The sequence below is a fragment of the Oncorhynchus gorbuscha genome, unplaced genomic scaffold (assembly GCF_021184085.1).
Source record: "Oncorhynchus gorbuscha isolate QuinsamMale2020 ecotype Even-year unplaced genomic scaffold, OgorEven_v1.0 Un_scaffold_1662, whole genome shotgun sequence".
Taxonomy (NCBI): domain Eukaryota; kingdom Metazoa; phylum Chordata; class Actinopteri; order Salmoniformes; family Salmonidae; genus Oncorhynchus; species Oncorhynchus gorbuscha.
In genome coordinates, this window is record NW_025746379.1 from 1 (window position 1) to 27,500 (window position 27,500).

At 37.9% G+C, this 27,500-nt stretch overlaps 1 protein-coding gene and 4 non-coding genes across 5 annotated transcripts in view; 4 read left to right on the forward strand and 1 right to left on the reverse strand.

The window, feature by feature from the left end:
• The first annotated feature begins 7,008 nt into the window (after positions 1–7,008).
• trnam-cau lies at positions 7,009–7,081 on the forward strand. Its single transcript has one exon. It is a non-coding gene; the product is annotated as a tRNA-Met (tRNA).
• A 629-nt stretch (positions 7,082–7,710) lies between these two features.
• trnam-cau lies at positions 7,711–7,783 on the forward strand. The gene has a single exon. It is a non-coding gene; the product is annotated as a tRNA-Met (tRNA).
• Positions 7,784–9,110: 1,327 nt separating this feature from the next.
• Positions 9,111–9,183, forward strand: trnam-cau. Its single transcript has one exon. It is a non-coding gene; the product is annotated as a tRNA-Met (tRNA).
• A 279-nt stretch (positions 9,184–9,462) lies between these two features.
• Positions 9,463–9,535, forward strand: trnam-cau. Its single transcript has one exon. It is a non-coding gene; the product is annotated as a tRNA-Met (tRNA).
• A 1,608-nt stretch (positions 9,536–11,143) lies between these two features.
• Positions 11,144–27,500, reverse strand: part of zgc:112980 (uncharacterized protein LOC503706 homolog) — a 53,320-nt gene continuing 36,963 nt past the window's right edge. Inside the window, exons 14-21 of the mRNA XM_046337994.1 lie at positions 25,881–25,960; positions 25,461–25,532; positions 24,819–24,902; positions 23,002–23,106; positions 21,393–21,495; positions 20,601–20,652; positions 12,158–12,199; positions 11,144–11,392 (exon numbers count right to left, since the gene is read on the reverse strand). Of these exons, the coding sequence (XP_046193950.1) occupies positions 11,335–11,392; positions 12,158–12,199; positions 20,601–20,652; positions 21,393–21,495; positions 23,002–23,106; positions 24,819–24,902; positions 25,461–25,532; positions 25,881–25,960 (596 nt within the window). The 3' untranslated portion in view covers positions 11,144–11,334. The remainder of the gene's footprint in view (positions 11,393–12,157; positions 12,200–20,600; positions 20,653–21,392; positions 21,496–23,001; positions 23,107–24,818; positions 24,903–25,460; positions 25,533–25,880; positions 25,961–27,500) is intronic.

Here is a 27,500-nt window from a genome sequence, read left to right on the forward strand (position 1 = left end):
TTTTGTCAATTACACATGTGTAAGAACTGTATGAATATACTTTTGTCCAATTTTATTATCATAATTTTTTTTTTTTTACATGCGCATAAGGAATATGTTTTGTCCAATTCCAATATGATTTCATAGGAAGTCAAAAGTCAAAAGTCAAAAATGTCAAAATTTTGTAAAAAACTTCACAAAGCCCTTAAAAAAGTGCTTTCTGGACCGTTTTTCGAAATTATTTCGATTTTTTTTTGTCAATTACACATGTGTAAGAACTGTATGAATATACTTTTGTCCAATTTTATTATCATAATTTTTTTTTTTTTTACATGCGCATAAGGAATATGTTTTGTCCAATTTCAATATGATTTCATAGGAAGTCAAAAGTCAAAAGTCAAAAATGTCAAAATTTTGTAAAAAACTTCACACACCCTTAAAAAAGTGCTTTCTCGACCGTTTTTGAAATTCTTTCAATTTTTTGTCAATTACACATGTGTAAGAACTGTATGAATATACTTTTGTCCAATTTTATTATCATATTTTTTTATATATTTTTTTAAATTGTGCATAAGGAATTTTTTTGTGGGCCAAATGACATAAGAAATTTGACATGCTCAAAAATCCTGCAGAAATGCAAAATTGACTGGCCTGATGAACTTGGGATGGCCGAGCAGTGATAGTTGTACATTTCCATCACTCGTTGTGTTGATTTCATCATGTCCATTAGGTGATGTTTTTTCACTATAGAATCATATTGTAAGTGCACGTGCATTTGCAATATGTTTCAATGTGCATTTACCAGAAGAAATTTGACATGCTCAAAAATGCAAAATTGACTGGTCTGATGAACACAGGATGGCCGAGCAGTGATAGTTGTACATTTCCATCACTCGTTGTGTTGATTTCATCATGTCCATTAGGTGATGTTTTTTCACTATAGAATCATATTGTAAGTGCACGTGCATTTGCAATATGTTTCAATGTGCATTTACCATATGAAATTTGACATGCTCAAAAAGAAATGCTCAAACATGCTAAATTGACTGGTCTGATGAACACAGGATGGCCGAGCAGTGAGAGTTGTACCTTTCCATCACTCGTTGTGTTGATTTCATCATGTCCATTTGTTTATGTTTTCTCACTTTTGCAAAGTCACTGTGCATTTGCAATATGGTTCAATGGGCAGGTACCATCACGAATTTGTCATGCTATAAAAATCCTGCAGGAATGTGAAATTGACTGGCCTGATGAACACAGGATGGCCTGGCAGTGATAGTTGTTCCTTTCCATCACTCGTTGTGTTGATTTCATCATGTCCATTAGGTGATGTTTTTTCACTATAGAATCATATTGCAAATGCACGTGCATTGTTGTGCAACTGGTAACCCAAAAATAAAAATATGGTTGTAAATGCATTTACCGGGACGCCTATTGTCCATGCCCGCTATGGGAGTACCCTACTACGGCACTCTATCTATTGAGTCCGTCCTGAGTGCTTTATGGACTGTTTAAAATATTCTGATGGATACGCATGTTGTGCAACTGGTGATTGAAAATAGGCACCTGGTAACCCCCCAAAAAATATGCTTGTAAATGCATTTACCGGTCATTCTGATATTAATGCTCGCTATGGGAACACAGGATGGCCGGGCAGTGATAGTTGTACATTTCCATCACTCGTTGTGTTGATTTCATCATGTCCATTAGGTGATGTTGTTACACTATAGAATCATATTGCAAGTGCACGTGCATTTGCAATATGTTTCAATGTGCATTTATCATATGAAATTTGACATGCTCAAAAATGCAAAATTGACTGGTCTGATGAACACAGGATGGCCGAGCAGTGATAGTTGTGATAGTGATAGTGTTGGCTGAAAAGGAATTCACTGTTGTTTTGGACTTTCACACAATACATACTTTTGTCAAGGTGGATACCACATCGTAAGGTCCACATCGATATGAATTACTTTAGAATGAAATCAATCTTTTTTTCTCAGGGATTGTCGAATTTCAGACGATACATACATTTTGGCACGGTGGTTTCAACATCACTGTCAAAATCTGAAGTCGGTATCGATATTTTTTCCTTCTTTTTGGATATTTTTACAAGAAGGGCCTTGTTAGCGCAGTAGGTAGCGCGTCAGTCTCATAATCTGAAGGTTGTGAGTTCGATCCTCACACGGCGCAGCAAAACTTTCAAAAAGACAGTGTTGGCTCAAGATTAAGTGAAAATGAATTCACTGATATTATGTACTTTCACATAATACACACTTTTGTCAAGGTGGATACCACATCGTAAGGTCCATATCGATATGTATTACTTTAGAATGAACTCAATCTTTTTTTCTCAGGAGTTGTCGAATTTCAGACCATACATACATTTTGGCACGGTGGTTTCAACATCACTGTAAAAATCTGACGTTCGGTATCGATATTTTTTTTTCTTCTTTTTGGATATTTTTTCAAGAAGGGCCTCGTTAGCGCAGTAGGTAGCCCAACAGTCTCATAATCTGAAGTTTGTGATTTCGATCCTCACACGGGGCAGCAAAGCTTTTAAAAAGACAGTGTTGGCTGAAGGTGAAAATGAATACACTGTCGTTTTGGACTTTCACACAATACATACTTTTGTCAAGGTGGATACCACATCGTAAGGTCCACATCGATATGTATTACTTTAGAATGAAATCAATCTTTTTTTATCAGGGGTTGTCGAATTTCAGACCAGACATACATTTTGGCACGGTGGTTTCAACATCACTGTAAAAATCTGACGTTCGGTATCGATATTTTTTTCCTTCATTTTGGATTTTTTTCAATAAGGGCCTCGTTAGCGCAGTAGGAAGCACGTCAGTCTCATAATCTGAAGGTCGTGAGTTCGATCCTCACACAGGGCACCAAACCTTTTAAAAAGACAGTGTTGGCTGAAGGTGTAAATGAATACATTGTCGTTTTGGACTTTCACACAATACATACTTTTGTCAAGGTGGATACCACATCGTAAGGTCCATATCGATATGTATTACTTTAGAATGAAATCAATCTTTTTTTCTCAGGGATTGTCGAATTCCAGACGATACATACATTTTGGCACGGTGGTTTCAACATCACTGTCAAAATCTGAAGTCGGTATCGATATTTTTTTCTTCATTTTGGATAGTTTTGCAAGAATCGCCTCGTTAGCGCAGTAGGTAGCGCGTTAGTCTCATAATCCTAAGGTCGTGAGTTCGATCCACACACGGGGCAGCGAACCTTTCAAAAAGACAGTGTTGGCTGAAAAGGAATTGACTGTTGTTTTGGACTTTCACACAATACATACTTTTTCAAGGTGGATACCACATCGTAAGGTCCATATCGATATGTATTACTTTAGAATGAAATCAATCTTTTTTTCTCAGGGGTTGTCGAATTTCAGACCATACATACATTTTGGCACGGTGGTTTCAACATCACTGTAAAAATCTGAAGTTCGGTATCAATATTTATTCTTCTTCTTTTTGGATATTTTTTCAAGGGCCTCCTTAGCGCAGTAGGTAGCGCGTCAGTCTCATAATCCGAAGGTCGTGAGTTCGATCCTCACACGGGGCAGCAAAGCTTTTAAAAAGACAGTGTTGGCTGAAGGTGAAAATGAATACTCTGTCGTTTTGGACTTTCACACAATACATACTTTTGTCAAGGTGGATACCACATCGGAAGGTCCACATCGATATGTATTACTTTAGAATGAAATCAATCTTTTTTTCTCAGGGATTGTCGAATTTCAGACGATACATACATTTTTGCACGGTGGTTTCAACATCACTGTCAAAATCTGAAGTCGGTATCGATATTTTTTTCTTTATTTTGGATATTTTTGCATGAATGGCCTCGTTAGCGCAGTAGGTAGCGCGTTAGTCTCATAATCCTAAGGTCGTTAGTTCGATCCACACACGGGGCACCAAACCTTTCAAAAAGACAGTGTTGGCTGAAAAGGAATTCACTGATGTTTTGGACTTTCACACAATACATACTTTTGTCAAGGTGGATACCACATCGTAAGGGCCATATCGATATGTATTACTTTAGAATGAAATCAATCTTTTTTCTCAGGGATTGTCGAATTTCAGACCAGACATACATTTTGGCACGGTGGTTTCAACATCACTGTAAAAATCTGCCGTTCGGGAATTGATATTTTTTTCTTCATTTTGGATATTTTTGCAAGAAAGGCCTCGTTAGCGCAGTAGGTAGCGCGTCAGTCTCATAATCTGAAGGTCGTGAGTTCGATCCTCACACACGGGCAGCAATGCTTTCAAAAAGACAGTGTTGGCTCAAGATGAAGTGAAAATGAATTCACTGATGTTTTGACTTTCACACAATACATACTTTTGTCAAGGTGGATACCACATCGTAAGGTCCATATCGATATGTATTACCTTAGAATGAAATCAATTTTTTTTCTCAGGGGTTGTCGAATTTCAGACCATACATACATTTTGGCACGGTGGTTTCAACATCACTGTAAAAATCTGAAGTTCGGTATCAATATTTCTTCTTCTTCTTTTTGGATATTTTTTCAAGGGCCTCGTTAGCACAGTAGGTAGTGCGTCAGTCTCATAATCTGAAGGTCTTGTTTTCGATCCTCACACGGGGCAGCAAAGCTTTTAAAAAGACAGTGTTGGCTGAAGGTGAAAATTAATACATTGTCGTTTTGGACTTTCACACAATACATACTTTTGTCAAGGTGGATACCACATCGTAAGGTCCATATCGATATGTATTACTTTAGAATGAAATCAATCTTTTTTTATCAGGGGTTGTCGAATTTCAGACCATACATACATTTTGGCACGGTGGTTTCAACATCACTGTAAAAATCTGAAGTTCGGTATCAATATTTTTTCTTCTTCTTTTTGGATATTTTTACAAGAAGGGCCTCGTTAGCGCAGTAGGTAGCGTGTCAGTCTCATAATCTGAACGTCGTGAGTTCGATCCTCACACGGGGCAGCAAAGCTTTTAAAAAGACAGTGTTGGCTGCAGGTGAAAATGAATACACTGTCGTTTTGGACTTTCACACAATACATACTTTTGTAAAGGTGGATACCACATCGTAAGGTCCATATCGATATGTATTACTTTAGATTGAAATCAATCTTTTTTTCTCAGGGATTGTCGAATTTCAGACCAGACATACATTTTGGCACGGTGGTTTCAACATCACTGTAAAAATCTGCCGTTCGGGAATTGATATTTTTTTCTTCATTTTGGATATTTTTGCAAGAAAGGCCTCGTTAGCGCAGTAGGTAGCTCGTCAGTCTCATAATCTGAAGGTCGTGAGTTCGATCCTCACACGGGGCAGCAATGCTTTCAAAAAGACAGTGTTGGCTCAAGATGAAGTGAAAATGAATTCACTGTTATTTTGTACTTTCACACAATACACACTTTTGTCAAGCTTGATACCATATCGTAAGGTCCATATCGATATGTATTACCTTAGAATGAAATCAATTTTTTTCTCAGGGGTTGTCGAATTTCAGACAATACATACATTTTGGCACGGTGGTTTCAACATCACTGTAAAAATCTGAAGTTCGGTATCAATATTTTTTTGTCTTCTTTTTGGATATTTTTAAAGCAATGCCTCGTTAGCGCAGTAGGTAGCGCTATAGTCTCATAATCTGAAGGTCGTGAGTTCGATCCTCACACGGGGCAGCAAACCTTTCATAAAGACAGTGTTGACTGAAAAGGTATTCACTGTCGTTTTGGACTTTCACACAATACATACTTTTGTCAACGTGGATACTACATCGTAAGGTCCATATCGATATGTATTACTATAGAATGAAATCAATCTTTTTGTCTCAGGGGTTGTCGAATTTCAGACGGTACATACATTTTGGCACGGTGGTTTCGACATCACTGTAAAAATCTGACGTCCGGGAATCTATATTTTTTTCTTCATTTTGGATATTCTTCCAAGAAGGTCCTCTTTAGCGCAGTACGTAGCGCGTCAGTCTCATAATCTGAAGGTCGTGAGTTCGATCCTCACACGGAGCAGCAACCTTTCAAAAACACAGTGTTGGCTGAAGATGAAGTGAAAATGAATTCACTGTCATTTTGGACATTCACACAATACACACTTTTGTCAAGGTGGACACCACATCGTAAGGTCCATATCGATATGTATTACTTTAGAATGAAATCAATCTTTTTTTCTCAGGGGTTGTCGAATTTCAGACGATACATACATTTTGGCACGGTGGTTTCAACATCACTGTAAAAATCTGAAGTTCGGTATCAATATTTTTTCTTCTTCTTTTTGGATATTTTTACAAGAAGGGCCTCGTTAGCGCAGTAGGTAGCGTGTCAGTCTCATAATCTGAAGGTGGTGAGTTCGATCCTCACACGGGGCAGCAAAGCTTTTAAAAAGACAGTGTTGGCTGCAGGTGAAAATGAATACACTGTCGTTTTGGACTTTCACACAATACATACTTTTGTAAAGGTGGATACCACATCGTAAGGTCCATATCGATATGTATTACTTTAGAATGAAATCAATCTTTTTTTCTCAGGGGTTGTCGAATTTCAGACCAGACATACATTTTGGCACGGTGGTTTCAACATCACTGTAAAAATCTGCCGTTCGGGAATTGATATTTTTTTCTTCATTTTGGATATTTTTGCAAGAAAGGCCTCGTTAGCGCAGTAGGTAGCTCGTCAGTCTCATAATCTGAAGGTCGTGAGTTCGATCCTCACACGGGGCAGCAATGCTTTCAAAAAGACAGTGTTGGCTCAAGATGAAGTGAAAATGAATTCACTGTTATTTTGTACTTTCACACAATACACACTTTTGTCAAGCTGGATACCACATCGTAAGGTCCATATCGATATGTATTACCTTAGAATGAAATCAATTTTTTTTCTCAGGGGTTGTCGAATTTCAGACAATACATACATTTTGGCACGGTGGTTTCAACATCACTGTAAAAATCTGAAGTTCGGTATCAATATTTTTTCTTCTTCTTTTTGGATATTTTTACAAGAAGGGCCTCGTTAGCGCAGTAGGTAGCGCGTCAGTCTCATAATCTGAAGGTCGTGAGTTCGATCCTCACACGGGGCAGCAAACCTTTCATAAAGACATTGTTGGCTGAAAAGGTATTCACTGTCGTTTTGGACTTTCACACAATACATACTTTTGTCAACGTGGATACTACATCGTAAGGTCCATATCGATATGTATTACTATAGAATGAAATCAATCTTTTTGTCTCAGGGGTTGTCGAATTTCAGACGATACATACATTTTGGCACGATGGTTTCTACATCACTGTAAAAATCTGACGTTCGGGAATCTATATTTTTTTCTTCATTTTGGATATTTTTGCAAGAAAGGCCTCGTTAGCGCAGTAGGTAGCTCGTCAGTCTCATAATCTGAAGGTCGTGAGTTCGATCCTCACACGGGGCAGCAATGCTTTCAAAAAGACAGTGTTGGCTCAAGATGAAGTGAAAATGAATTCACTGTTATTTTGTACTTTCACACAATACACACTTTTGTCAAGCTGGATACCACATCGTAAGGTCCATATCGATATGTATTACTTTAGAATGAAATCAATCTTTTTTTCTCAGGGATTGTCGAATTTCAGACAATACATACATTTTGGCACGGTGGTTTCAACATCACTGTAAAAATCTGAAGTTCGGTATCAATATTTTTTCTTCTTCTTTTTGGATATTTTTACAAGAAGGGCCTCGTTAGCGCAGTAGGTAGCGCGTCAGTCTCATAATCTGAAGGTCGTGAGTTCGATCCTCACACGGGGCAGCAAGCCTTTCATAAAGACAGTGTTGGCTCAAAAGGAATTCACTGTCGTTTTGGACTTTCACACAATACATACTTTTGTCAAGGTGGATACCACATCGTAAGGTCCATATCGATATGTATTACTTTAGAATGAAATCAATCTTTTTGTCTCAGGGGTTGTCGAATTTCAGACGATACATACATTTTGGCACGGTGGTTTCGACATCACTGTAAAAATCTGACGTTCAGGAATCTATATTTTTTTCTTCATTTTGGATATTTTGCAATAAAGGCCTCGTTAGCGCAGTAGGTAGCTCGTCAGTCTCATAATCTGAAGGTCGTGAGTTCGATCCTCACACGGGGCAGCAATGCTTTCAAAAAGACAGTGTTGGCTCAAGATGAAGTGAAAATGAATTCACTGTTATTTTGTACTTACACAATACACACTTTTGTCAAGCTGGATACCACATCGTAAGGTCCATATCGATATGTATTACCTTAGAATGAAATCAATCTTTTTTTCTCAGGGGTTGTCGAATTTCAGACAATACATACATTTTGGCACGGTGGTTTCAACATCACTGTAAAAATCTGAAGTTCGGTATCAATATTTTTTCTTCTTCTTTTTGGATATTTTTACAAGAAGGGCCTCGTTAGCGCAGTAGGTAGCGCGTCAGTCTCATAATCTGAAGTTCGTGAGTTCGATCCTCACACGGGGCAGCAAGCCTTTCATAAAGACAGTGTTGGCTCAAAAGGAATTCACTGTCGTTTTGGACTTTCACACAATACATACTTTTGTCAAGGTGGATACCACATCGTAAGGTCCATATCGCTATGTACTACTTTAGAATGAAATCAATCTTTTTGTCTCAGGGGTTGTCGAATTTCAGACGATACATACATTTTGGCACGGTCGTTTCGACATCACTGTAAAAATCTGACGTTCAGGAATCTATATTTTTTTCTTCATTTTGGATATTTTGCAAGAAAGGCCTCGTTAGCGCAGTAGGTAGCTCGTCAGTCTCATAATCTGAAGGTCGTGAGTTCGATCCTCACACGGGGAAGCAATGCTTTCAAAAAGACAGTGTTGGCTCAAGATGAAGTGAAAATGAATTCACTGTTCTTTTGTACTTTCACACAATACACACTTTTGTCAAGCTGGATACCACATCGTAAGGTCCATATCGATATTTATTACTTTAGAATGAAATCAATCTTTTTTTATCAGGGGTTGTCGAATTTCAGACCATACATACATTTTGGCACGGTGGTTTCAACATCACTGTAAAAATCTGAAGTTCGGTATCAATATTTTTTCTTCTTCTTTTTGGATATTTTTACAAGAAGGGCCTCGTTAGCGCAGTAGGTAGCGTGTCAGTCTCATAATCTGAAGGTCGTGAGTTCGATCCTCACACGGGGCAGCAAAGCTTTTAAAAAGACAGTGTTGGCTGAAGGTGAAAATGAATACACTGTTGTTTTGGACTTTCACACAATATATACTTTTGTCAAGGTGGATACCACATCGTAAGGTCCATATCGATATGTATTACTTTAGATTGAAATCAATCTTTTTTTCTCAGGAGTTGTCGAATTTCAGACCATACATACATTTTGGCACGATGGTTTCAACATCACTGTAAAAATCTGACGTTCGATATCGATATTTTTTTTTCTTCTTTTTGGATATTTTTTCAAGAAGGGCCTCGTTAGCGCAGTAGGTAGCGCGTCAGTCTCATAATCTGAAGGTCGTGAGTTCGATCCTCACACGGGGCAGCAAACCTTTCATAAAGACATTGTTGGCTGAAAAGGTATTCACTGTCGTTTTGGACTTTCACACAATACATACTTTTGTCAAGGTGGATACCACATCGTAAGGTCCATATCGCTATGTACTACTTTAGAATGAAATCAATCTTTTTGTCTCAGGGGTTGTCGAATTTCAGACGATACATACATTTTGGCACGGTCGTTTCGACATCACTGTAAAAATCTGACGTTCAGGAATCTATATTTTTTTCTTCATTTTGGATATTTTGCAAGAAAGGCCTCGTTAGCGCAGTAGGTAGCTCGTCAGTCTCATAATCTGAAGGTCGTGAGTTCGATCCTCACACGGGGAAGCAATGCTTTCAAAAAGACAGTGTTGGCTCAAGATGAAGTGAAAATGAATTCACTGTTCTTTTGTACTTTCACACAATACACACTTTTGTCAAGCTGGATACCACATCGTAAGGTCCATATCGATATTTATTACTTTAGAATGAAATCAATCTTTTTTTATCAGGGGTTGTCGAATTTCAGACCATACATACATTTTGGCACGGTGGTTTCAACATCACTGTAAAAATCTGAAGTTCGGTATCAATATTTTTTCTTCTTCTTTTTGGATATTTTTACAAGAAGGGCCTCGTTAGAGCAGTAGGTAGCGTGTCAGTCTCATAATCTGAAGGTCGTGAGTTCGATCCTCACACGGGGCAGCAAAGCTTTTAAAAAGACAGTGTTGGCTGAAGGTGAAAATGAATACACTGTTGTTTTGGACTTTCACACAATACATACTTTTGTCAAGGTGGATACCACATCGTAAGGTCCATATCGATATGTATTACTTTAGATTGAAATCAATCTTTTTTTCTCAGGAGTTGTCGAATTTCAGACCATACATACATTTTGGCACGATGGTTTCAACATCACTGTAAAAATCTGACGTTCGATATCGATATTTTTTTTTCTTCTTTTTGGATATTTTTTCAAGAAGGGCCTCGTTAGCGCAGTAGGTAGCGCGTCAGTCTGAAGGTCGTGAGTTTGATCCTCACACTGGGCAGCAAACCTTTCAAAAAGACAGTGTTGGCTGAAGATGAAGTGAAAATGAATTCACTGTTGTTTTGGACTTTCACACAATACACACTTTTGTCAAGGTGGACACCACATCGTAAGGTCCATATCGATATGTATTACTTTAGAATGAAATCAATCTTTTTTTCTCAGGGGTTGTCGAATTTCAGACGATACATACATTTTGGCACGGTGGTTTCAACATCACTGTAAAAATCTGAAGTTCGGTATCAATATTTTTTCTTCTTCTTTTTGGATATTTTCAGAAGAAGGGCCTCGTTAGCGCAGTAGGTAGTGCGTCAGTCTCATAATCTGAATTCGTGAGTTCGATCCTCACACTGGGCAGCAAAGCTTTCAAAAAGACAGTATTGGCTCAAGATGAGGTAAAAATGAATTCACTCTCGTTTTGGACTTTCACACAATACACACTTTTGTCAAGGTGGACACCACATCGTAAGGTCCATATCGATATGTATTACCTTAGAATGAAATCAATCTTTTTTTCTCAGGAGTTGTCGAATTTCAGACCATACATACATTTTGGCACGGTGGTTACGTGTAAAACAGATCTTTATTTTTGTGTCACAGGAACAACAATACGGATAAATAAATTATATGTTTATTTGTAGAAAAAAAAGGCATAAAAGATCTTATTAACAGTCAGATAAACATATTATTATCATAGTCTTCTTCTTCTTCATTGAGAGATGTTCTCGCACACGCACACAAACACACAGTCTGAGTCACACTCCAGTCTGATCCAGGTCTAGCCTGCGGCAGTCCGGGATTACAGATAGAGTCCTGGAGACAGACACACACTCCGTCAGTAACACAACAGACACTGCTCTGTTTTCTACTCTTGTAGATAAGGGAGGGGACTCTTGTAGATAAGGGAGGGGACTCTTGTAGAGAAGGGAGGGGACTCTTGTAGAGAAGGGAGGGGACTCTTGTAGAGAAGGGAGGGGACTCTTGTAGAGAAGGGAGGGGACTCTTGTAGAGAAGGGAGGGGACTCTTGTAGAGAAGGGAGGGGACTCTTGTAGAGAAGGGAGGGGACTCTTGTAGAGAAGGGGGGACTCTTGTAGAGAAGGGGGGGACTCTTGTAGAGAAGGGGGACTCTTGTAGAGAAGGGGGGACTCTTGTAGAGAAGGGGGACTCTTGTAGAGAAGGGGGGACTCTTGTAGAGAAGGGGGACTCTTGTAGAGAAGGGGGGACTCTTGTAGGAGAAGGGGGACTCTTGTAGAGAAGGGGGACTCTTGTAGAGAAGGGGGACTCTTGTAGAGAAGGGGGACTCTTGTAGGAGAAGGGGGACTCTTGTGGAGAAGGGGGGACTCTTGTAGAGAAGGGGGACTCTTGTAGAGAAGGGGGGACTCTTGTAGAGAAGGGGGACTCTTGTAGGAGAAGGGGGGACTCTTGTAGGAGAAGGGGGGACTCTTGTAGAGAAGGGGACTCTTGTAGAGAAGGGGGGACTCTTGTAGAGAAGGGGGGACTCTTGTAGAGAAGGGGGGACTCTTGTAGAGAAGGGGGGACTCTTGTAGAGAAGGGGGGGGGTGTGTTGTGAGACTTACTCTCTGATTAAGTCTGTGAGGTAGTGCCAGAAGGGGTCAGGCCTGGAGACAGAACAATACTGATATGTTACATACTGATACATTACATACTGATATGTTACATACTGATACATTACATACTGATATGTTACATACTGATATATTACATACTGATATGTTACATACTGATACATTACATACTGATATATTACATACTGATATGTTACATACTGATATGTTACATACTGATATATTACATACTGATATATTACATACTGATATGTTACATACTGATATATTACATACTGATATATTACATACTGATATGTTACATACTGATATGTTACATACTGATATGTTACATACTGATATATTACATACTGATATATTACATACTGATATATTACATACTGATATATTACATACTGATATGTTACATACTGATATATTACATACTGATATATTACATACTGATATATTACCCCCCTGATATATTACATACTGATATGTTACCCCCATGATATGTTACATACTGATATATTACATACTGATATATTACATACTGATATATTACATACTGATATATTACATACTGATATATTACATACTGATATATTACCCCCCTGATATATTACATACTGTTATATTACATACTGATATATTACCCCCCTGATATATTACATACTGATATATTACATACTGATATATTACATACTGATATATTACATACTGATACATTACATACTGATATATTACATACTGATATGTTACATACTGATATATTACATACTGATATGTTACATACTGATATATTACATACTGATATATTACATACTGATATATTACATACTGATATATTACCCCCCTGATATATTACATACTGTTATATTACATACTGATATATTACATACTGATATATTACATACTGATATATTACATACTGATATATTACATACTGATATATTACCCCCTGATATATTACATACTGATACATTACATACTGATATATTACATACTGATATATTACCCCCTGATATATTACATACTGATATATTACATACTGATATATTACATACTGATATATTACATACTGATATATTACATACTGATATATTACATACTGATATATTACATACTGATATATTACATACTGATATATTACATACTGATATATTACATACTGATATATTACCCCCTGATATATTACATACTGATATATTACATACTGATATATTACATACTGATATATTACATACTGATATATTACCCCCCTGATATATTACATACTGATACATTACATACTGATATGTTACATACTGATATGTTACATACTGATATATTACATACTGATATGTTACATACTGATATATTACATACTGATATATTACATACTGATATATTACCCCCTGATATATTACATACTGATATATTACATACTGATATGTTACCCCCTGATATATTACATACTGATATATTACATACTGATATATTACATACTGATATGTTACCCCCTGATATATTACATACTGATATATTACATACTGATATATTACATACTGATATGTTACATACTGATATGTTACCCCCTGATATATTACCCCCCTGATATATTACATACTGATATATTACATACTGATATATTACATACTGATATATTACATACTGATATGTTACATACTGATATATTACATACTGATATATTACATACTGATATATTACATACTGATACATTACATACTGATATATTACATACTGATATATTACATACTGATATATTACCCCCTGATATATTACATACTGATATATTACATACTGATATATTACATACTGATATATTACCCCTGATATATTACATACTGATATATTACTGATATATTGATATATTACATACTGATATATTACATACTGATATATTACATACTGATATATTACATACTGATATATTACCCCTGATATATTACATACTGATATATTACATACTGATATATTACCCCCTGATATATTACCCCCTGATATATTACATACTGATATATTACATACTGATATATTACCCCCTGATATATTACATACTGATACATTACATACTGATATATTACATACTGATATATTACATACTGATATATTACATACTGATATATTACATACTGATATATTACATACTGATATATTACATACTGATATATTACATACTGATATATTACATACTGATATATTACATACTGATATATTACATACTGATATATTACATCCTGATATATTACATACTGATATGTTACATACTGATATATTACATACTGATACATTACATACTGATATATTACATACTGATATATTACATACTGATATATTACATACTGATATATTACATACTGATATATTACATACTGATATATTACATACTGATATATTACATCCTGATATGTTACATACTGATATATTACATACTGATATATTACATACTGATACATTACATACTGATATATTACATACTGATATATTACATACTGATATATTACCCCCCTGATATATTACATACTGATATATTACATACTGATATATTACATACTGATATATTACATACTGATATATTACCCCCTGATATATTACATACTGATATATTACATACTGATATGTTACATACTGATATATTACATACTGATATATTACATACTGATATATTACATACTGATATATTACATACTGATATATTACATACTGATATATTACATACTGATATATTACATACTGATATATTACATACTGATATATTACATACTGATATATTACCCCCTGATATATTACATACTGATATATTACATACTGATATATTACATACTGATATATTACATACTGATATGTTACATACTGATATATTACCCCCCTGATATATTACATACTGATATATTACATACTGATATATTACCCCCCTGATATATTACATACTGATATATTACATACTGATATATTACCCCCTGATATATTACATACTGATATATTACATACTGATATATTACCCCCCTGATATATTACATACTGATATATTACATACTGATATATTACATACTGATATATTACCCCCCTGATATATTACATACTGATATATTACATACTGATATATTACATACTGATATATTACATACTGATATATTACATACTGATATATTACCCCCTGATATATTACATACTGATATATTACATACTGATATATTACATACTGATATATTACCCCCTGATATATTACATACTGATATATTACATACTGATATATTACATACTGTTATATTACATACTGATATATTACCCCCCTGATATATTACATACTGATATATTACATACTGATATATTACATACTGATATATTACATACTGATATGTTACATACTGATACATTACATACTGATATATTACATACTGATATATTACATACTGATATGTTACATACTGATATATTACATACTGATATATTACCCCCTGATATATTACATACTGATATATTACATACTGATATATTACATACTGATATATTACATACTGATATATTACATACTGATATATTACATACTGATATATTACATACTGATACATTACATACTGATATATTACATACTGATATATTACATACTGATATATTACCCCCCTGATATATTACATACTGATATATTACATACTGATATATTACATACTGATATATTACATACTGTTATATTACATACTGATATATTACCCCCCTGATATATTACATACTGATATATTACATACTGATATATTACCCCCTGATATATTACATACTGATACATTACATACTGATATATTATATACTGATATATTACATACTGATATATTACATACTGATATATTACATACTGATATATTACCCCCTGATATATTACATACTGATACATTACATACTGATATATTACATACTGATATATTACATACTGATATATTACATACTGATATATTACATACTGATATATTACCCCCCTGATATATTACATACTGATATATTACATACTGATATATTACATACTGATATATTACATACTGATATATTACATACTGATATATTACATACTGATATATTACATACTGATATATTACCCCCCTGATATATTACATACTGATATATTACATACTGATATATTACATACTGTTATATTACATACTGATATATTACATACTGATATATTACCCCCTGATATATTACATACTGATATATTACATACTGATATATTACATACTGATATATTACATACTGATATATTACATACTGATATATTACATACTGATATATTACATACTGATATATTACATACTGATATATTACATACTGATATATTACATACTGATATATTACATACTGATATATTACATACTGATACATTACCCCCTGATATATTACATACTGATATGTTACATACTGATATATTACATACTGATATATTACATACTGATATATTACATACTGATATATTACATACTGATATATTACATACTGATATATTACATACTGATATATTACATACTGATATATTACATACTGATATATTACATACTGATATGTTACATACTGATATATTACCCCCTGATATATTACATACTGATATATTACATACTGATATGTTACCCCCCTGATATATTACATACTGATATATTACATACTGATATGTTACATACTGATATATTACATACTGATATATTACATACTGATATATTACATACTGATATGTTACATACTGATATATTACATACTGATATGTTACATACTGATATATTACATACTGATATATTACATACTGATATATTACATCCTGATATATTACATACTGATATATTACATACTGATATATTACATACTGATACATTACATACTGATATATTACATACTGATATATTACCCCCCTGATATATTACATACTGATATGTTACATACTGATATATTACCCCCTGATATATTACATACTGATATATTACCCCCTGATATATTACCCCCTGATATATTACATACTGATATATTACATACTGATATATTACATACTGATATATTACATACTGATATGTTACCCCCTGATATATTACATACTGATATATTACATACTGATATATTACATACTGATATATTACATACTGATATATTACATACTGATATATTACATACTGATATATTACATACTGATATATTACATACTGATATATTACCCCCTGATATATTACATACTGATATATTACCCCCTGATATATTACATACTGATATATTACATACTGATATATTACATACTGATATATTACATACTGATATATTACATACTGATATATTACATACTGATATATTACCCCCCTGATATATTACATACTGATATGTTACATACTGATATATTACATACTGATATATTACATACTGATATGTTACATACTGATATATTACCCCCTGATATATTACATACTGATATATTACATACTGATATATTACATACTGATATATTACATACTGATATATTACATACTGATATATTACATACTGATATATTACATACTGATATATTACATACTGATATGTTACATACTGATATATTACATACTGATATATTACATACTGATATGTTACCCCCCTGATATATTACCCCCCTGATATATTACCCCCCTGATATATTACATACTGATATATTACATACTGATATGTTACATACTGATATATTACATACTGATATATTACCCCCTGATATATTACATACTGATATATTACATACTGATATATTACCCCCCTGATATATTACATACTGATATATTACCCCCTGATATATTACATACTGATATATTACATACTGATATATTACCCCTGATATATTACATACTGATATATTACCCCCTGATATATTACCCCCTGATATATTACCCCCTGATATATTACATACTGATATATTACATACTGATATATTACATACTGATATATTACATACTGATATATTACATACTGATATATTACATACTGATATATTACATACTGATATATTACCCCCTGATATATTACATACTGATATATTACATACTGATATATTACATACTGATATATTACATACTGATATATTACATACTGATATATTACATACTGATATATTACATACTGATATATTACATACTGATATATTACATACTGATATATTACATACTGATATATTACCCCTGATATATTACATACTGATATATTACATACTGATATATTACCCCCCTGATATATTACATACTGATATATTACCCCCCTGATATATTACATACTGATATATTACATACTGATATATTACCCCCTGATATATTACATACTGATATATTACCCCCTGATATATTACACACTGATATATTACCCCCTGATATATTACATACTGATATATTACATACTGATATATTACATACTGATATATTACATACTGATATATTACATACTGATATATTACATACTGATATATTACATACTGATATGTTACCCCCTGATATATTACATACTGATATATTACATACTGATATATTACATACTGATATATTACATACTGATATATTACATACTGATATATTACATACTGATATATTACATACTGATATATTACATACTGATATGTTACATACTGATATATTACATACTGATATATTACATACTGATATATTACATACTGATATATTACATACTGATATATTACATACTGATATATTACATACTGATATATTACATACTGATATATTACCCCCCTGATATATTACATACTGATATATTACCCCCTGATATATTACATACTGATATATTACATACTGATATATTACCCCCTGATATATTACATACTGATATATTACCCCCTGATATATTACCCCCCTGATATGTTACATACTGATATATTACATACTGATATATTACATACTGATATATTACATACTGATATATTACATACTGATATATTACCCCCTGATATATTACATACTGATATATTACCCCCTGATATATTACCCCCTGATATATTACATACTGATATATTACATACTGATATATTACATACTGATATATTACATACTGATATATTACATACTGATATATTACATACTGATATATTACATACTGATATATTACCCCCCTGATATATTACATACTGATATATTACATACTGATATGTTACCCACTGATATATTACATACTGATATGTTACATACTGATATATTGCATACTGATATATTACATACTGATATATTACCCCCCTGATATATTACATACTGATATATTACATACTGATATGTTACCCACTGATATATTACATACTGATATGTTACATACTGATATGTTACCCCCCTGATATATTACATACTGATATATTACATACTGATATATTACATCCTGATATATTACATACTGATATATTACATACTGATATATTACATACTGATATATTACATACTGATATATTACATACTGATATATTACATACTGATATATTACATACTGATATATTACCCCTGATATATTACATACTGATATATTACATACTGATATATTACATACTGATATATTACATACTGATATATTACATACTGATATATTACATACTGATATATTACATACTGATATATTACATACTGATATATTACATACTGATATATTACATACTGATATATTACATACTGATATATTACCCCCTGATATATTACATACTGATATATTACATACTGATATATTACATACTGATATATTACATACTGATATATTACATACTGATATATTACCCCCTGATATATTACATACTGATATATTACATACTGATATATTACATACTGATATATTACATACTGATATATTACATACTGATATATTACATACTGATATATTACATACTGATATATTACATACTGATATATTACATACTGATATATTACCCCCCTGATATATTACATACTGATATGTTACATACTGATATATTACATGGGTGTGTGTGTGTGTGCTGATATATTACATACTGATATATTACCCCCTGATATATTACATACTGATATATTACCCCCTGATATATTACATACTGATATATTACATACTGATATGTTACATACTGATATGTTACATACTGATATATTACATACTGATATATTACATACTGATATATTACATACTGATATATTACCCCCCTGATATATTACATACTGATATATTACATACTGATATATTACATACTGATATATTACATACTGATATATTACATACTGATATATTACATACTGATATATTACATACTGATATATTACATACTGATATATTACATACTGATATATTACATACTGATATATTACATACTGATATATTACATACTGATATATTACATACTGATATATTACATACTGATATGTTACCCCCTGATATATTACATACTGATATATTACATACTGATATGTTACATACTGATATATTACATACTGATATATTTAGAGTCAGAACTCACTGGTCTTTAAGGGAGGAAGAAGGGAAGGAGGAGGGCGACAGCTGGGATCCATCTGCAGAGAAAGAAAACATGTGTGCATGGGTGGGTGTGTGTGTGTGTGTGTACATGGGTGGGTGGGTGTGTGCATGGGTGGGTGTGTGGGTGTGTGCATGGGTGGGTGTGTGGGTGTGTGCATGTGTGGGTGTGTGGCTGTGTGCATGGGTGGGTGTGTGTGTGTGTGCATGGGTGGGTGTGTGTATGGGTGGGTGTGTGTGTGTGTGTGTGTGCATGGGTGGGTGTGTGTGTGTGTGCATGGGTGGGTGTGTGTGTGTGTGCATGGGTGGGTGTGTGTGTGTGTGTGAATGGGTGGGTGTGTGTGCATGGGTGGGTGTGTGCATGGGTGGGTGTGGGTGTGTGTGCATGGGTGTGTGTGTGCATGGGTGGGTGTGTGTGTGTGTGCATGGGTGGGTGGGTGTGTGCATGGGTGGGTGTGTGTGTGTGTGCATGGGTGGGTGTGTGTGCATGGGTGTGTGTGTGCATGGGTGGGTGTGTGTGTGTGCATGGGTGGGTGTGTGCATGGGTGGGGTGTGTGTGTGTGTGTGTGTGCATGGGTGGGTGTGTGTGTGTGTGTGTGCATGGGTGGGTGTGTGTGTGCATGGGTGGGTGTGTATGTGTTTGTGTGTGTGCATGGGTGTGTGTGTGCATGGATGGGTGTGTGTGTGTGTGTACATGGGAGGGTGTGAGTGTGTGTGTGTGCATGGGTGTGTGTGTGTGTGCGTGTGTGTACATGGGTGTGTGTGTGTGTGTGTGTACCACTGTTGTGTAGCTCCACTGCTACCCCTCTGAGGAAGGACTCCAGTCTTCCAGGAGACGAAGACAGGAACCCAACAAGCCACCTCAAGGCCCACACATGACCCTGCACACACAGAGACACACACGTTGGTCTTACACTGAGAGAGAGGAGGACAGAGGAGAGAGAGGAGGACAGAGGAGAGAGAGGAGGAGAGAGGAGAGAGAGGAGAGGAGGAGAGAGAGGAGAGGAGGAGAGAGAGGAGGACAGGAGAGAGCGGAGGACAGAGGAGAGAGTGGAGGACAGAGGAGAGAGAGGAGGACAGAGGAGAGAGAGGAGGACAGAGGAGAGAGCGGAGGACAGGGGGGAGAGAGGAGGACAGAGGAGAGAGAGGAGGACAGAGGAGAGAGCAGAGGACAGAGGAGAGAGCCGAGGACAGAGGAGAGAGCGGAGGACAGAGGAGAGAGCGGAGGACAGAGGAGAGAGAGGAGAGAGCGGAGGACAGAGGAGAGAGCGGAGGACAGAGGAGAGAGCGGAGGACAGAGGAGAGAGCGGAGGACAGAGGAGAGAGAGGAGAGAGCGGAGGACAGAGGAGAGAGCGGAGGACAGAGGAGAGAGCGGAGGACAGAGGAGAGAGCGGAGGACAGAGGAGAGAGAGGAGGAGAGAGCGGAGGACAGAGGAGAGAGCGGAGGACAGAGGAGAGAGAGGAGGAGAGAGCGGAGGACAGAGGAGAGAGAGGAGGACAGAGAGGAGGACAGAGGAGAGAGCGGAGGACAGAGGAGAGAGCGGAGGACAGAGGAGAGCGAGGAGGACAGAGGAGAGAGCGGAGGACAGAGGAGAGAGCGGAGGACAGAGGAGAGAGCCGAGGACAGAGGAGAGAGCGGAGGACAGAGGAGAGAGCGGAGGACAGAGGAGAGAGAGGAGGACAGAGGAGAGAGCGGAGGACAGAGGAGAGCGAGGAGGACAGAGGAGAGAGCGGAGGACAGAGGAGAGAGCGGAGGACAGAGGAGAGAGCCGAGGACAGAGGAGAGAGCGGAGGACAGAGGAGAGAGCGGAGGACAGAGGAGAGAGAGGAGAGAGCGGAGGACAGAGGAGAGAGCATTGTCGGAACTAGAAGCACAAGCATTTCGCTACACTCGCATTAACATCTGCTAACCATGTGTATGTGACAAATAAAATTTGATTTGATTTGATTTGGTCAGAGGAGAGAGAGGACAGAGGAGAGAGCGGAGGACAGAGGAGAGAGAGGACAGAGGAGAGAGAGGAGGACAGAGGAGAGAGAGGAGGACAGAGGAGAGAGAGGAGGACAGAGGAGAGAGAGGAGGACAGAGGAGAGAGCGGAGGACAGAGGAGAGAGCGGAGGACAGAGGAGAGAGCGGAGGACAGAGGAGAGAGCGGAGGGAGGACAGAGGAGAGAGAGGAGGACAGAGGAGAGAGAGGAGGACAGAGGAGAGAGAGGAGGACAGAGGAGAGAGAGGAGGACAGAGGAGAGAGAGGAGGACAGAGGAGAGAGCGGAGGACAGAGGAGAGAGAGGAGGACAGAGGAGAGAGCAGAGGACAGAGGAGAGAGAGGAGGACAGAGGAGAGAGAGGAGGACAGAGGAGAGAGCGGTGGTCAGAGGAGAGGTGTACCTTGTAATAGTTGAGGACGGGTAGAGCGGGGGTCAGAGGTTCGTGGAGGATCCGTAGCGCCAGAGCCTGAGTTACCAACAGCAACAGGGCCTGGTCTGGATACACCTAGATAAACACACACTAGTTACCAACAGCAATCAATTAAATAAATACACATGAATTATACTCAAGGATGCAAACTGGTGACACCTTTCAGTTGTTGCACTGAAACATGCAATACATCCCTGCTAGGGGGAAAGGCAGGTTTGACCTATGACCTACACGTTCAGTCTCTGTGTGTTAAATAAAAAGTGGATCAGGTGAAACTAACTCACAGCTAAAAACAAATGTACAGAAAACATTCTAATATCTAGACTGTTACCATGACAGCCTTTATAATAGAACACTTGTTACCATGACAGCCTCTATAATAGAACGCTTGTTACCATGACAGCCTTTATAATAGAACGCTTGTTACCATGACAGCCTTTATAATAGAACGCTTGTTACCATGACAGCCTTTATAATAGAACGCTTGTCACCGTGACAGCCTTTATAATAGAACGCTTGTTACCGTGACAGCCTTTATAATAGAACGCTTGTTACCGTGACAGCCTTTATAATAGAACGCTTGTTACCATGACAGCCTTTATAATAGAACGCTTGTTACCACGACAGCCTTTATAATAGAACGCTTGTTACCATGACAGCCTTTATAATAGAACGCTTGTTACCGCGACAGCCTTTATAATAGAACGCTTGTTACCACGACAGCCTTTATAATAGAACGCTTGTTACCACGACAGCCTTTATAATAGAACGCTTGTTACCACGACAGCCTTTATAATAGAACGCTTGTTACCATGACAGCCTTTATAATAGAACGCTTGTTACCATGACAGCCTTTATAATAGAACGCTTGTCACCATGACAGCCTTTATAATAGAACGCTTGTTACCATGACAGCCTTTATAATAGAATGCTTGTTACCATGACAGCCTTTATAATAGAACGCATGTTACCATGATCGCAGCATGGTCCTTCTGTAGCTCAGTTGGTAGAGCATGGCGCTTATAACGCCAGGGTAGTGGGTTCGATCCCCGGGACCACCCATACGTAGAATGTATGCACACATGACTGTAAGCCGCTTTGGATAAAAGCGTCTGCTAAATGGCATATATTATTATTATTATAAAAGGTGGCGCTACAAAGTATTAACTTAAGGGGGCTGAAAAATGTGTGTGTTGTAATGGGGACAGTAACATAGTAACTATATTTACATTTACATTTACATTTAAGTAATTTAGCAGACGCTCTTATCCAGAGCGACTTACAAATTGGTGCATTCACCTTATGACATCCAGTGGAACAGTCACTTTACAATAGTGCATCTAAATCTTAAAGGGGAGGGGGGGTGAGAGGGATTACTTATCCTATCCTAGGTATTCCTTAAAGAGGTGGGGGGTGAGAGGGATTACTTATCCTATCCTAGGTATTCCTTAAAGAGGTGGGGGGGTGAGAGGGATTACTTATCCTATCCTAGGTATTCCTTAAAGAGGTGGGGGGGTGAGAGGGAATACTTATCCTATCCTAGGTTCCACTTCATGATTGTGTTCCACTTGTTGTTGATTCTTCACAAAAAAATACAGTTTTATATCTTTATGTTTGAAGCCTGAAATGTGGCAAAAGGTCGCAAAGTTCAAGGGGGCCGAATACTTTCTCAAGGCACTGTAACTCCACAATGTGTGTATGATGTGAGTTTGTGTGTGTGTATATAATGTGAGTGTGTGTGTGTGGTGTGTGTATATAATGTGAGTGTGTGGGTGTGGTGTGCACACCATCAGGAAGGTCCGTGGTATCTGGATGAGGTGTCCCAGAGATCCCTGGTTCAGCAGGATCTCCATGGTAACGTTTCTCGCCACCTACAAAACACGCAATGCTGAAACAACAACAACAACAACAGCCCAGAGAAAGACAAGCATGTGTGTGTCTGTGTCTGTGTCTGTGTCTGTGTCTGTGTGGTGTGGTGTGTGTGTGTGTGTGTGTGTGTGTGTGGTGTGTGTGTGTGTGGTGTGTGTTTGTGTGTGTGGTGTGTGTGTGTGTGTGTGTGTGTGTGTGTGTGTGTGTGTGTGTGTGTGTGTGTGTGTGTGTGTGTGTGTGTGTGTGTGTGTGTGTGTGTGTGGTGTGGTGGTGTGGTGTGTGTGTGTGTGTGTGTGTGTGTGTGTGTGTGTGTGTGTGTGTGTGTGTGTGTGTGTGTGTGTGTGTGTGTGTGTGTGTGTGTGTGTGTGTGTGTGTGTGTGTGTGTGTGTGTGTGTGTGTGTGTGTGTGTGGTGTGGTGGTGTGTGTGTGTGTGTGTGTGTGTGTGTGTGTGTGTGTGTGTGTGTGTGTGTGTGTGTGTGTGTGTGTGTGTGTGTGTGTGTGTGTGTGTGTGTGTGTGTGTGTGTGTGTGTGTGTGTGTGTGTGTGTGTGTGTGTGTGTACCGTCAGAAAGGCTGTGTCAGGAGGACCAGCAGGAGAACTGAGCACGTGGAGAAAGTTTGCCCAACTCTGAGACTGAAACACAGATACACACACATTATGTGCCCATTTCAGTTTCAGGTTGAATGAGGGGTCTGCCCATTTCTGAGTTTCAGGGTCTGAGTTTCAGGGGTCTGAGTTTCAGGGGTCTGAGTTTCAGGGGTCTGAGTTTCAGGGGTCTGAGTTTCAGCGCTCTGAGTTTCAGCGCTCTGAGTTTCAGCGCTCTGAGTTTCAGAGGTCTGAGTTTCAGCGCTCTGAGTTTCAGGGGTCTGAGTTTCAGAGGTCTGAGTTTCAGAGGTCTGAGTTTCAGAGGTCTGAGTTTCAGAGGTCTGAGTTTCAGGGGTCTGAGTTTCAGAGGTCTAGACTCAAGGTTGTGAGACTCACGTCCTTGTAGACAGCCATGTTGCTGTTCAGAACCCTCAGGCCAAACTTCACCACCTCGACCTGCCTGGGAACCACAGCATCTAGAAGAAGAAGAGAGAGGAGAGAGGGAGGGAGACAGAACAAGAGAGGAGAGATGGAGGAGGACAGGACAATAGAGAGGAGAGAGGGAGGAGGACAAGACAAGAGAGAGGAGAGAGGGAGGAGGACAAGACAAGAGAGGGGAGGAGAGGGAGGAGGACAGGACAAGAGAGGGGAGGAGAGGGATGAGGACAAGACAAGAGAGAGGAGGGAGGGAGGGAGGAGGACAGGACAGGACAAGAGAGAGTAGAGAGGGAGGAGGACAGGACAAGAGAGAGGAGAGAGGGAGGAGGACAAGACAAGAGAGGGGAGGAGAGGGAGGAGGACAGGAACAGAGAAAGGAGGAGAGGGATGAGGACAGGACAAGAGAGGGGAGGAGGACAAGACAAGAGAGAGGAGAGAGAGAGGAGGACAAGAGAGAGGAGAGAGGGAGGAGGACAAGACAAGAGAGGGGAGGAGAGGGAGGAGGACAGGAACAGAGAGAGGAGAGAGGGAGGAGGACAAGACAAGAGAGAGGAGAGAGGGAGGAGGACAAGACAAGAGAGGGGAGGAGAGGGAGGAGGACAGGAACAGAGAGAGGAGGAGAGGGAGGAGGACAGGACAAGAGAGGGGAGGAGGACAAGACAAGAGAGAGGAGAGAGGGACGAGGACAGGACAAGAGAGAGGAGGACACGACAGGAGAGGGGAGGAGGACAAGACAAGAGAGAGGAGAGAGGGAGGAGGACAGGACAAGAGAGAGGAGAGAGGGAGGAGGACACGACAGGAGAGGGGAGGAGGACAAGACAAGAGAGAGGAGAGAGGGAGGAGGACAGGACAAGAGAGAGGAGAGAGGGAGGAGGACAGGACAAGAGAGAGGAGGGAGGGAGAGAGGGAGGAGGACAGAAACAGAGAGAGGAGAGAGGGAGGAGGACAAGACAAGAGAGAGGAGGGAGGGAGAGAGGGAGGAGGACAGGAACAGAGAGAGGAGAGAGGGAGGAGGACAAGACAAGAGAGAGGAGGGAGGGAGGGAGGAGGACAGGACAAGAGAGAGGAGAGAGGGAGGAGGACAAGACAAGAGAGAGGAGAGAGGGAGGAGGACAAGACAAGAGAGGGGAGGAGAGGGAGGAGGACAGGAACAGAGAGAGGCGAGAGGGAGGAGGACAGGACAAGAGAGAGGAGGGAGGGAGGAGGACACGACAGGAGAGGGGAGGAGGACAAGACAAGAGAGAGGAGAGAGGGAGGAGGACAGGACAAGAGAGAGGAGAGAGGGAGGAGGACAGGACAAGAGAGAGGAGGGAGGGAGAGAGGGAGGAGGACAGGAACAGAGAGAGGAGAGAGGGAGGAGGACAAGACAAGAGAGAGGAGAGAGGGAGGAGGACAAGACAAGAGAGGGGAGGAGAGGGAAGAGGACAGGACAAGAGAGAGGAGAGAGGGAGGAGGACAAGACAAGAGAGAGAGAGAGAGGGAGGAGGACAAGACAAGAGAGGGGAGGAGAGGGAGGAGGACAGGAACAGAGAGAGGCGAGAGGGAGGAGGACAAGACAAGAGAGAGGAGGGAGGGAGG